This window comes from Tamandua tetradactyla, chromosome 6 (assembly GCF_023851605.1).
Source record: "Tamandua tetradactyla isolate mTamTet1 chromosome 6, mTamTet1.pri, whole genome shotgun sequence".
Taxonomy (NCBI): Eukaryota; Metazoa; Chordata; class Mammalia; order Pilosa; family Myrmecophagidae; genus Tamandua; species Tamandua tetradactyla.
Genome location: NC_135332.1, coordinates 5,886,300 through 5,899,559, shown reverse-complemented (window position 1 = coordinate 5,899,559; position 13,260 = coordinate 5,886,300). Strand labels below are relative to the sequence as shown.

Here is a 13,260-nt window from a genome sequence, read left to right as displayed (position 1 = left end):
AAAATGTAGCTATTTGAAAATTTTTGATATGAGTGGGGTAGAAATGTTTAATTTGTTCACTGACAACAAAGTTTGTCTTTGGTGAAATGTTTAAATGCTGATTAAAACTTTTTTTTTAAGTAGATGTTTACCTCGTGTATATATATATATATATATATATATATATATATATATATATGTTTTTTTTTTTAATTATTTTGAAATTCTTTCAAACTTACAGGGCAATTACAAAAAAAAAAATACAAACTCCATGTAGAGAACTCCAGCATACCCCTCCCTAACCCCCTAGATACTCAGAACCACCAATCCCAACATTTTGTTATATTTGCTATATCATTTTATGTAATCATCAGTCTATCCATCTATCCATGCATCCATTTTCTGAACACTTGAGTGTAGGTTGTACACAGCATGCTTCTTGAACACTTAATACATTTAATACTTTAGACTAAACATTTCCTAAGAGCAAGTATATTCACTGATGTAACATGCTTTCTCCGTGACTTTCAGAATTCTCTTTATCTTTGGCATTCGACAGTTTTAAGTATAATATGGCACGGTGTGGGTGTATTTAGGTTTATCCTGTTTGGAATTCTTTGAGCGTTTTGGATATGAACATTCATGTCTTTCATTAAATTTGGAAAGTTTTCAGCCATTATTTCACTGTTCTTTTCTCTTTCTTCTCCTTCTGGGATTCGCACAATGCTTGATGGTATCCCATACAGGTAGGTTCCTCAGGCTTATTCACTATTTTCACTCTTCTTTCTGCTCCTCCGATTTTATCATTTCAATTTTCTTATCTCCAAATTAACTGATTCTTTCTTTCACCACCTTCAACTTGCTGTTGAAACCCTGTAGGGAATTTTTAATTTCTTTTAGTGTGGTCTTCAGCCCTGTTTGATTCTTTTTTCATAATTTTCATCTCTCTCTTGATACTCTTTTTTGTTTATCTTTTGTTTTCCTCACTTCCTTTAGTTCTTTGTCCATGTTTTCTGTTTGTCTTTGAGCATATTTTGGGCAGCTTTTTTTTTTTTTTAAGTCCGGAATGTCCCAGGTTTGATCCTTTTCAGTGATAGTTTGCTATTTCTTTGTATGTTTTTTAATCTTTTGCTGATTCCTTGACATTTTGATATTTTAATGTTATTACTGGAATTTAAACTCTGAGGCATCTGTTCTTAAAGCATGTATTCAGTTAGTGTTACTACAGAGCTTTCCTTGAATATCAGGAGCTAATAAATGCAGAAAGAAAAATAATAATACACCTTTCCCGGTCTTTGCAGATTGACCTGTGCAAGTGCTCTCGTTCAGGGCTTATCCATACAATGAGTTTTGAGAATAGCTCCAGCCCAAAGTACAGGGGCCTCCCAGATCCTTTCTGTACTTGTTTCTTGTCTTGGACATGCACCTAGAAATTCCTGTTTACACAGATGAGTGCACTTTCTTCCTTAGGAAACAACCTTATATTCCTGGGCACTGTGCTCTATGTCCTACAGCAAGCAATCTGTTGTCCCAGACACAAAGGCTTGACTGCTCTCCCACAGCATTGGGTAGAAGCACTCTGTGTGCCACTTTCTTCATCCAGGGCAAGCTCTGGGATGGCAAATCCCTCAGGACACTTGAGGTGGGCCACATATACATGCTCCCATGCATGTGGGTTACTTTGCACCCTCTGGAGCTGGGATGAGGAATCTGCACTAGAACACAGGCCAGCTCCACTGTAAGCTGGTAAGGGGTAGGTGAGCCACAGTTCGGTGAGATAAAGTAGCCTTTGTTTCATTTGGTACTCGCCCTATTACTACAGTCCTTAAATGTTTTCTGGAGCTTTGAGAGAGATTTTTCTGCCAGTTCTTGCTGGTTGTCCAAAGCTTCTGTTGGGGGAACAGAGCCCTGAAGCACATCTTTCTGCCATTAATACATTAATTTTAATACAATATCTGGTATAGTACTTAAAAATTAAATACTTGACAGGCACTAAACTCATTAAGTTAAACTTAGAGACCAGTTTTTCTGGAGATACATGAAAAGAATTGCCTAAATAAAGTTCCTTTTATTAAAGGGTGCTGTAGCAAGATACTTAGTTGAAAGCAGGTCTAATATGATTGCAGAGGTAAACTACTATGTCTATTAAAAGAGGTAAATTATTAATCTCCTGGAGGAGGCTTTCTTTACCCTAGGTTTCAGTAACCATTTTTTTTGAACCCTTATTACTGATAATTGCTTTAATCAGAGGAAGCTTCATACTAAACTGAGAAATTATGTTTCAGTATGACAGTTCCCAGAATTAGACTACTTGTCTTAGAATTCAACTCTACAACCTATAGCATGATCTTTGGCAAGTCTTTATACCTGATTCTTAGTTTCCTCATCTCTAAAATGTAGATGATGCTACCATTTATCTCACAGGGTGGTTTTAAATTATGTACACTTATACATAGCAAATATTCAATAAATATTACCTATCTTTTATATTCCTTACTCAAATTGTTTTAAGTGTACTTTGTAAAATGATTTTTCCTCTTAACAGCATATTGAGGAACTGTCTTCATGTCATTAAATATATTTACATAATTAAAAAATGGGTAATATTTCATTATGCTGTTCATTATCATTTCTTATTTCATTATAGTTATGTGGATAGGGTTGAAACTGATATTTTTGCTCATTGTGACATTTTATAATAGCACTCTTGGATGTGAATCTTTGTGTAATGCTCCAGTTTCCAGCAATGGTACTAAAACTCATACAACATTATAGTGTATGCAAGTTTTCTGTAGAACTTCAATTTCATTTCCCTTTCACATCTAGGAGCTAAGGTAGAGGTAGTTTCTTGAATCAGAAAGATTTAAATTGCTGTCATGTGCTAACAATCAGAAATCATGCATATTAGACATTTTAAAAGCATAAGCTATCTTGCTGAAATTTGTGTTAGAATGTTATCCTGAACTTCAGTTTTATTTGCAATAACTTTTTCATATGTGAAGAAAATTCAGAGAGGTCTGTGTTCAAAAACAGTCTATACAACTTTTAAACCTTGGAGACAGTATTATAGAAATCGTTTTGTGAAATGAGAGAAGTGATGTCTGAATGATTTTTTTTCTCTTAAGGAGTTTCATTCCAATCAGCAGTGTAATTGGAATGCAACCCCAATCTGGAGGAGGAAGGGAAATGTTTGGCAAGAAGATATTCAGCAGTTGGAGTTTTATTCGCATTAAACAGACAGCCATTCATTATGAGTGCAATTCAGTAAGCACAGCATAGCATTCTATTTCTACAGCTGTGATTTACTCTGATATTATTACATGGTGGTGTTGCATGTAGATAACGCCTCTCCAACCAGAAAAATAATGACTCAAATGAAAATGGTAATAGTTATTACTGCCTGCGTTTCTGCAGATGGTTTTCTCCAATGGCTGCCTCAAATAAAATATACTAAGATTTTTTTGTGTGTGAAATTTTAAAACATTTACTGAGAAAACAACAAAGAGGCATTTATGGCATGACTTTTAAATTATACCTGACCTGTGAGTTCTGGACAAAGACTCTGTCTTATCTTTGTATCTGCACAGTCTTGTAACACTTGGCACACAGCGGTTGCTCAGAAAATGTTGAATGAAAGAGTGAACGATGTTGGAAGTACTCCCTTCTCATTAAGTATCTCAAGATGGTCACATCTGAATATGTGAAGAGTAGAAGGGAGGAGTTACAAATCTACCAACGTGGATGACCTAAAGTTTACTTTAATTCTCTTGTCTCTTCATTTCAAACCATCTGTCTCCAGGAGTGAGTAGAATAGCTAAAACATGCCAGGTTTTAGAGTGTAGACTTAATAATGAGAAATGCTTTTAAAGAATTTGAGAAGGGAAGTAATATAATCAGCGTAGTTTCATAAAATTAATCTAGTGCAAATCTATAGACCATTTGACACATTGTCACTACTGGATTCTCTAGCTATGTGTACCATGGTGGTGTCATTTGTAGCTAATCAAAATTAATTAAAATTGACATGGTGCTAAAATCTGGAGTCCAGTATAGTTCTTTGTTTTAATATAAAAATTAGTGAAAACTTATTGAACTATATGGCTAAAATTTCTGTACTTTTCTACATATATTACATCAATAAAAAGCTTACTAAGCATTAAAGATAGTGAAATATTGATAGATGTCTGGGAGAAGGTGTACAGTGCTTGGCTTTTGTTCTGGCCCCACCCACCTTATGAGGTTACTCTCCAGCTATTCCCTACCTGTCACATAGCCCCAGCTTTTCTCAAGGTGTTTTTTACTTCTCTCTCTTAATAAGCTTTGGAAAACTAAAAATGAAATATCCTCTACACTGCCACCCCTCCCCCACCCCACATTTGATTATTGGTTCTATTTCCTATTGTTTGTATTACAAAAATGATAGTTTGATTTTCTTCTAAAAATATAGAATTACATTATAGTGTATGCAGATTGTCAACCATGATTTGAAGAGAATGTTTTAAGTAAAGGGAAATGATAAAAATATGATTTTAGCCAAAATCATGATTAGGAATATAGTATTAAAAAAAACCTTTTAAATGAAATTATTTTAGAGTCTGGTTCATTCGTTCATTGAACAGATATTTATTGACTGTCTGTTTTATGCCAGGATAATTTGTGCTTGATGTTAGGGATACAAAGAAATAAGGCAGACATGATTCATGCTATATGGGGTTTACCACCTCCATGAACATATAAGCAACATTCTAAATTTAAAACAATTATCACAAAGTATGATAATGGCTACGATAATGAAAATACAGGCTTCTTGAAAATACAAATGGGAGGGTTGAGAGAAACAGAGAAGCAGTTGTTCTCAAAGGCTTTCTTAACTTTGGGACCTAAAAGGGAAGGAGGAGTTTAGCTTCGTAAAGAAATCTGGGAAAAATGTAAGAGGGAACGGCGTATGGAGCTTGTAGGTGAGAGACGGAGTACATTAGAGGAAGTGAAAGTTCAGTGTGGCTGTATCTTAGACTTTGGGGGCTTGGAAGGGAGGGGTTGATAATAAGAAATGAGATATGAGAGGTAAGCAGGAGCCAGGGTTTGAAGGGCTTCATAAGCCAATATAAACTTTAGGTGAAAAAAACCTTTGGAATATTTTAAGAATATGAGTAGGGGAAATGGATGGAAGGACTTAGAATTTTAGAAAGATCACTTTTGGTCCAGTGTGGGGAACTGAATGGGGTAGGTGGGGGGGTGAGGCTGGAGGCAGGAGACCAATTTGGGAAAGCTTTTGTAATTACCTAGGTATTAACTAGTGGTGGCCTGGATTGAGGTAGTAGCATTAGTAACAGAATTGGACAGATGAGGGATATTTCAGAGACAGAATGGATTAGAATTTGGTAATTGACAGGAGGTAGGGAAGAGGAGGAGACACCGTTGTCATGCAGGTTTCTGACTGGTGCAAGGGAGTGGAAGGCAAGGCAGTTAATTGAAAGAAAGGAAACTGGAGGAGAAGACAGGCTTGGGGATGAGGGAAAATGATTTTATTTGAAGGCATATTGAATTTGCCTCTGGAGTTTAGGAGAGAGGTAGGGGCTGAGTCTCTAAAACAGGAATTTATAGTCTCACAATTTTGGAGGGTAGAAGTCCAAAATGAGTGTATAAACTTTCTCCAGTGTCTGTAGTTTTCTAATGAGGGCTTGCTAGCAGTCCTCTGTCATAGGGTAATCTGTCTTCTGTTCCTTCTTACTCCTGTGTACAATTTGTCTTTGCTTATAAGGATTACAGTCATATTGGATTAAGGCTAACTCTGATTCAGTTTTGCCTCATCTTAATAAGATCTCCAAAGATTCCATTTACATATGAATTCACACCTACAGGATAGGGGGACAGTTAGGACTTGAATATCTTTTTTGTGGGGGACTTAACCCAATCTTTAACGCTCTCCTAGGATTTGATGAAGTGGTTCAGGGGCAATAGTGATGGAGGAAGCCAAATTTCTGTGAATTGAGGCATTAAGTAGGAGGTAAAGTTGAATCAAAAGTGTAATAATTATTTGAAAAAACTTTCTTTTGAAGGAGAAAACGTAGGATGGTGGCTGGAAGGAGGCATGGATTATGTTTAAATACAGATGAGTTGAGTATGTTTTTTTAAATGCTGATGAGACGGTCCAAAGAAGAGACTAGAGAGGGTTTGTGGGATGGTCCTCTGAGAAAGTGATAGTTGGGTAAGCAGTCTATAACACAGGTGGAAAGATAGTCTTAGGGAGTGGGCATTCATTGTAAGAGGAGGGAAAAAAGAATGAGTATGAAAATAGAGTGTTTATAGGTTTGGTGGCAAGAAGTTGGAGTTCTTATATATTTTCTGTTTCTCTGAAGTAGGTTGTGAAATTGTTCCATTTAATCGTAGAATGATGGTTAAAAATTCTCACTAATGAAGATTATAATTTGGATTTTTGCGTGTGTGTTGTATATGTATTGACCTTGAATATTGCATTAAATTTTATGATAATAAAAGTTTAGGGAGTAGTTCTTCTAAATGAAGTTTGTGTTTTGGTATTCTTAGTTATGGCCCTGGTTTTCCTGACCGAGTTTTTGAAAACAGGGTCTAAGGGACTGTGACTAGTAGATCAGTTGCTTGTGCTCACATAATGATTTTGTTCATTTACTGTTGACTTCTACCTTCAAAATGATTTTTTTGGTGTGTGCTTGTATGGTGGGGGTCACATTTCATTCTTTTTCCATGTGACTATCCCATTTATTGCAGCACCATTTGTTGAATTTTTTTTGGCGGGGGGGGGGGGGGGGTGGGAGTGCAGGGGCCTGAAATCAAACATGGGTCTCCTGCATGACAGGCAAGAATTCTACCACAGAATTACCCTTGCACCCATAAAAATGATTTTCAATTGAAATTTAAAGTGAGTGACTAGATTTATTCCCAAGGTTTGATAATTATGTTAAATGAACTTTTATACACTAAACTTCAAATAATTAACAAATTGAATAGATCAATTAAACTGTGAGTAGAAGAGGATAGAAATTGATAGAACATTACATTCATCAATATTTTATCGATTAAACTATAAATATGTAAAAGTTGTTTCTTCGTTTGTATCATAATTGAATTAGAGGTTTGTTTATGACTGCACAGAGTAGCTTTTTTATTGACAATTCATATACCATAAAATTCACCCTTTTAAACTGTACAAGTTTGTTTTTTAGAATATTCACAAGGTTGTACCGTCATCACCATATAAGTCATAATTTAACAAGATAATTTAGAAAATTTGGATTTGGGATATTCATCTTTAATATACTAACTTATAGTCTTTTCTTGGCTTTTTTTTTTTTTTTTTTTTTTTTTTTACATGGGCAGGCACTGGAAATTGAACTCGGGTCTCTGGCCTGGCAGGTGAGAACTCTGCCACTGAGCAACTGTTGCCTGCCCTATTAACTTAAGTCTTTTAAAGATATAAAGGTCTGTCTTATCACTGAGCTGATGATTTAGGGGATGGTAATTTATCTTTTCTGTAAGGTTTCTTTGAAATTTAGATAGAGGTTAAATAGCAGAGAGTTGTTTTTAAAAATCTTTATCAGTGAATGAATCTTAAGGACTGTTGAATGAAATGGGAGAAACAAAAAAAACAAAACAAATATTTTCCTACCTCACTCATATGGACTAACTATAATGTACACACTTGGTGAACTGAAGTCAAGAGCATGGGTTATCAATTTGGGGCCTATTGTAAAGGCGTCTAGATTGTAAGCTCTTAAAACAGTCAAATATATTCAGGAGTTGTAACTGTTATTTCTAAATTTTGAGATACTAAGCTGTTTGTATATAACCTGGCCATTCCCAGAAACTTCGGGTATTTGACACCTGAGACTCAAGAGTTAGAGCTCTGAAGCTGTGAATGTCAGCTTTACCCCATAAAGAAACTGTTTAAAAAGTTGAAAAATTGATCAGACTTTGAGTAGAGATATGAATGAAACTGATCTGGATAGGACTAAGGTAAATCAAATACAGGGTAAAAGATAATATAGTCCATATTTTAAAACTTCAACTTCTGTCTGAGACCAAAGGGAGAGGTGTTTATTTGGTGCGTAATTTATATTTGGCCAATGCATTACCTAGTTTAACTTATATGGTCAGTTTAGTTGAACATCATAAGTACATGGAATCTTGACTAGGGTGTGAGATTTTGTTGGTTTATTCAGGTTAGTGTGATGCCCTGATATATTGTGGCAGTGAATAAAAAAGTATTTGTTAAGTCCCCTTGGGGGACTGGGGAGAAAGGAGGAAATATTAAACTTCCCCATTTTCGGAATTCCTGATACTTTTGCAAGCAGTGAGGACAACCAAATCAATAGACTGAGCCCTCAGTCTTGGAATTTCAGTCCTATGAAACTTTTTCCTGCAAAGGAGAAGCTAAGCCTACTGATAATTATGCCTAAGAGTCACCCAGAGAACCTCTTTTGTTGCTTAGATGTTGCCCCCTTTCTCTAAACCAGTTCTGCAGTTGAACTCACTGCCCTCCCCACCTCTATGTAGACATGGCTCTTAGGGGTGTAAATCTCCCAAGCAACCTGTGATGTAACTCCTGGAATGAACTGGGACCCAGCATCATGGGATTGAGAAAGCCTTGACTGAAAGGGGAAGAGAGAAATGAGCAAAATAGAGTTTCAATGGCTGAGAGATTGCTGAGTTGAGAGGTTATCCTGGAGATCATTCTCATGCATTATATAGATATCCTTTTTTAGTTTATGGTGTGTTGGAGTGGCTAGAGCGCAGTACCTGAAACTGTTGAGCTGTGTTCTCGTAGCTTTGCTTCTTGAAGATGATTGTATAATGATAAAACTTTTACAATGTGACTGTATGTGAAAATCTGTGTCTGACGCTCCTTTTATCCTGGGTATGGACAGATGAGTAAAAAAATAAGGATAGACAATAAATAAATAATAGGAGGGATAAAGCGTAAAAAATTGGGTAGATTGAAGTACCTGGTTAATGAGAGGGAAGGGTAAGAGGGATGGGATATATGAGTTTTTTTCTTTTTTCTTATTTCTTTTTCTGGGGTGATTCAAATGGTCTAAAGATGATCATGGTGATGAATACACAACTGTGTGATGATACCATGAGCCACTGAGTGTACATCATGTATGGACTATATGTGTGTGAAGATTTCTCAGTAAAAAATATTTATTTCACCCTTAAAATAGATATATAAAATTATTTCACCCTTAAAATAGATATACCATCCTGAATTTACATATTTCCTCCTTAGAACTATTTCTCCCATGGCCATTGTGCATAGATCTTGATAGAAGATAGGAATTATCCTTTTTAGAATGTAAGATTTATAAACTTTCTTGCCTTCAGCTGTTACTGGTGATTATTGCTAAAGTTGCAGCCACCTAGTCCATCTGCCTTGTGTGTTCTAATCTTTAATGAAAGTTTGTGATTATATTTCATATCTTGCTATAGTGTTTCAGTGTTTTAAAATGAAGCTTTTAACAGTGCAGTCTTAACATTTTAATCTTTTTCGTGTATTTTTTTCTTTGCAGTACTCTGTGCAAAAAACTTGGTGAAAAAGGATTTTTTCCGTAAGTAAATTAACTTTAAATATAAATCTTGTATATTCTGCATAGATTTTTTGGATAGCTTTTTCAGAATTGTCTGATTAGGGATTTCTCTATTCAGAAAAAGGCTCAATGTTATTTTATGAATGCTTTTGTTCAGAGCCATTTGACTTAACATTTATTTTAGAGGATTTTGTGCTCTTTAGCCTTAACCCCTTCTTTTTATCTATCTCTCCCACATATTTATTGTGAACTGTATATATATACATGGGTAAATATACAGATGTGCATAGTATAAATTGAGGGTGGGCATACGACTAGATTTTTGAAAAATATTTGAGATTATTTTTAAATATTAAAAAAAAAATTCATAGGAAATTTTACCATGTATCCAGGATTCCTTGGAAGGTAGAAAAGTCATTGAATCAACTTGAAATTTCCAGAATTTCCAGAGTGTAGGAAAGAAATCTCTGCCACATTTGGTCATAGATACTCTTGTGTCTCAGACCCCAAATTTGATTCCCCTATTTGCAGCCTATTTGCCAATCTGTTGAGAATTTTTTGTGGCTTCTTTTTTTTTAAATTAAGTTTTGTAAGAAAGGATTGGGGGTGTTTTTAACCCTATAATATATACTTTACAGTAGCTTTAAATTATTGAGGAAAAAGTGACTTAATTTTCAGTGAATAGGTAAGCTAATAACATTTATATTTAAAATATTTGAAGTTAGAAATAAAGAAGATATCATTAGGTTTTAAAATTCAAATTCCCGCAAGCTAGTGAAGAACTGGCTATGTGTGCTGCGTAGTTTTAAGATGACATATTAGATAATGTTTAGGGGTTTTATTAAAAGAAATAAGCTCTTAATACATTTTGAAACCATACTGAATTCATTCCGTTGGAAATTTTATTACTTCCCCTTTCCTGGAGTAGAACTTGGATGCAAGTTTATAAATAACATAATCTTGCGAAAGCAATTAGAATAATTTGGAACATCGTTAAGAAATTTGTAAATAGTCCTTAGTTTATGTACTCTGTGCCCCCAACCCTGCTACATGTCACAGTGGCCACAACTTTCTCTCTCTCTACTGCCACCAATTAATGTTATCTCTTGGAGTTGTTGCTGGACTACCCACCTCTCACCCCTTTTAATCAAAGCTTACTCCTTTTACCCTTGTAGGATTTATAAGGGTAAAATTTATGAGGTAGGAGTTATCCTAGTAGGACTAGAAGGCAGCTAATAGGAGTGGATAGTCAGGTTATACAGAGAAAAGATAGGAAAGTGAGGAAAACACACTCTTACCTTTCAAGACATCTGCTCGCATTGGTTTTGAAGATAAAATCTTTAGTTTTGCCTCTTCGCATCCCTTCCCAAATTCCTTTCCTTCCTCAGAACCACAAGACAAAGACACAGCTTGTCCAGTAAATATCCAGATATCTTTGCCTCAGTTTTCCTAGGAAATCTAGGAGAATCATTTTTATTTGTAGGCTTCTGAGAGCACATTGTTATCATTTGTGAAATATTTGTCTTTCCTTAATCATAGGTAAAAAAAGAAGAAGGAAATCTTTTCCCTTTTCACTGTATAAACAGTGAGTTTGTTTTATGGATAAGAAAATTAGGGAAATATGTGTGATCAGATTAAAAACCCAGGATTGAAAGAAATACTGGATGGCTCTGGAAAGGAATAGGAGAGCCAAGCCGGAAAGGAGTCAGTCAGATGGTCCCCTAGTTCAGCCTGGTGAAGCTCCCAAATCATCCCTCTGGCAGACTTAGACAATTATTTAGGGATATTTTTGAATAATTTATGAATTGAGGGTTGCCCACATTAATTTCAAAAAGAGAATTACCAAAGATAAAAGTTCTGAATTCCTTAAATTTATTTCAATGAGAGTGCAGTTATATTTGAGAGTGCAGTTATCATTGATGGTGAAGTATAATTAAGTTTTGCTTGTTAGTCAGCTTAAATCACATTTGAATGAGAAAAGTAAATTTTGATATGAAGCATGGCTAGAAGGTGATGAAATAGATTTTTTTTTTAAACCACAAGAAAAATATCCATAGCCACATGCTATCTTTTGGAGTAGTTTGTTTTATGATGGTAATACTATTTATTCCAGGGTACCATTGCTGAATTTTGTTAACTCATATTTTGGAAGTTTTCCCAAGGTTATTTGTTTTTAAAATAAGTTACTTTTATTTAGTAGTAAAGGAAAGCGGTATCTCCACCATACTTTCTAGTGGTTTAGAAAAAAAAAACAAAAAAAACAAGCAGAAACATAGGAAAAGCAAATGCACAAGATGTAAATAATCGGTGAATCTGAGTGAAGAATGTATGGGAATAATAGAAGGGTACTATAATAGAAGGGTACTATTCTTACAAAAAACTTACCTTTTTTGTAAGTTTAAATTTTATTTAAAAAATTATATAACTTCCTAAGATTTCAGCATTAAAAATTTGAAACATACAGCAATATGAAAAGAATTTTGCAGTGAATACCCACATACCCACTATTAACTATGCATTTTCTACCACTAACTTTATCACATATATCATCTGTCCTTTGTCTGTGTTTTTTAAAGGAATTTTTTCATTTCTGGCTAATTTTTTCACTTTCTGTTATGTAACATTTAAATAAAAGGTTTGCACATAAGATTCCATGTTACAGTATTGTATAGGGGCCAAATTGAAGTCATTCTCAGAACCAGGGGGTTGGGGGAGGTTGAATACCACCCCCCTAATAAAAAATGAAGTGTTGTTTTCTCTAGAAAGTAACTCACTTGGCAATATTGGTCCTATTCTTGTGAATTGAAGTTTTTCTTTCACTGTTGTTTGTAGTCCAAGTCCATTTGTGTAGTTAGGAAGTTCTTGAAATTTAGCTATTTTATAAGACTCAAATTTTAGGGAGAATTGAGAAAAAAAACACAAATAACTTTAGCTACTTAAGCTTTACCTGAGAAAATTTGATAGTTTAAACTACATTAGAATTGTTTGATTCTGAAGTTAAATTTTTATAGACTAACAGTCAGCTTAAGATGAAACCCAGATAGTTTTTGTTAAAATATAGATATAGCTTGGAGGCTGGGTTTCATACTTTTCTACCTAATTAAGAGTCTGGAAGCCATACTAGAGGTTTATCATGGACAAAGTTGTTTTGTTTTTCTTAGTCCTTGTTTTTTGAATTAAATTGAATTTTAAATATTTTTATTTGTGAAAACAAACAACACTCTTAGAATCACCAAAAATGGTTATCTTAGCTTAACCATACAATATTTAAATGAAGTATCCAAATAATCATTGTAAAACCTGTGTTTTCACAGTAAGTTTCATAAACCAATTTAATATTAAGGCGACAAGGAAAAAACCCTGCAAATTCAGGTAGCAGAGCATCTTAAATTCTAAATATTTAACACTAACTTAAATGCTATTTGATCAGCTGTCAAAACTGTGAATGTTCTCAAAATATAAAGTAGAAAGTTACTATAAATATCAACGTTACTATAGTAATGACCTATGTTACTAAACATTTTGCTGATTTCAGACAAATATAAAGATACAAATATTTTTACAGTTAACATACGAAAAACCTAAAATGGATATCTTAGTTATCCCTAGGCATATTTAAATATCTAAATAATCATTGTAAAGCCTGTTTGTACAATGTTTCATAAAGCAATTTAAAATTAGAGCGAGGGAAGGAAAAAATCTAGAGATATAGAGTTTC

At 34.4% G+C, this 13,260-nt stretch overlaps 1 protein-coding gene across 1 annotated transcript in view; it reads left to right on the top strand.

Moving 5' to 3' along the window:
- The window catches only part of SMURF2 (SMAD specific E3 ubiquitin protein ligase 2), a 152,153-nt gene that overhangs the window by 54,268 nt on the left and 84,625 nt on the right, over positions 1 to 13,260 (top strand). The window contains exon 2 of the mRNA XM_077163594.1: positions 9,525 to 9,563. Within this exon, the coding sequence (XP_077019709.1) occupies positions 9,525 to 9,563 (39 nt within the window). The remainder of the gene's footprint in view (positions 1 to 9,524; positions 9,564 to 13,260) is intronic.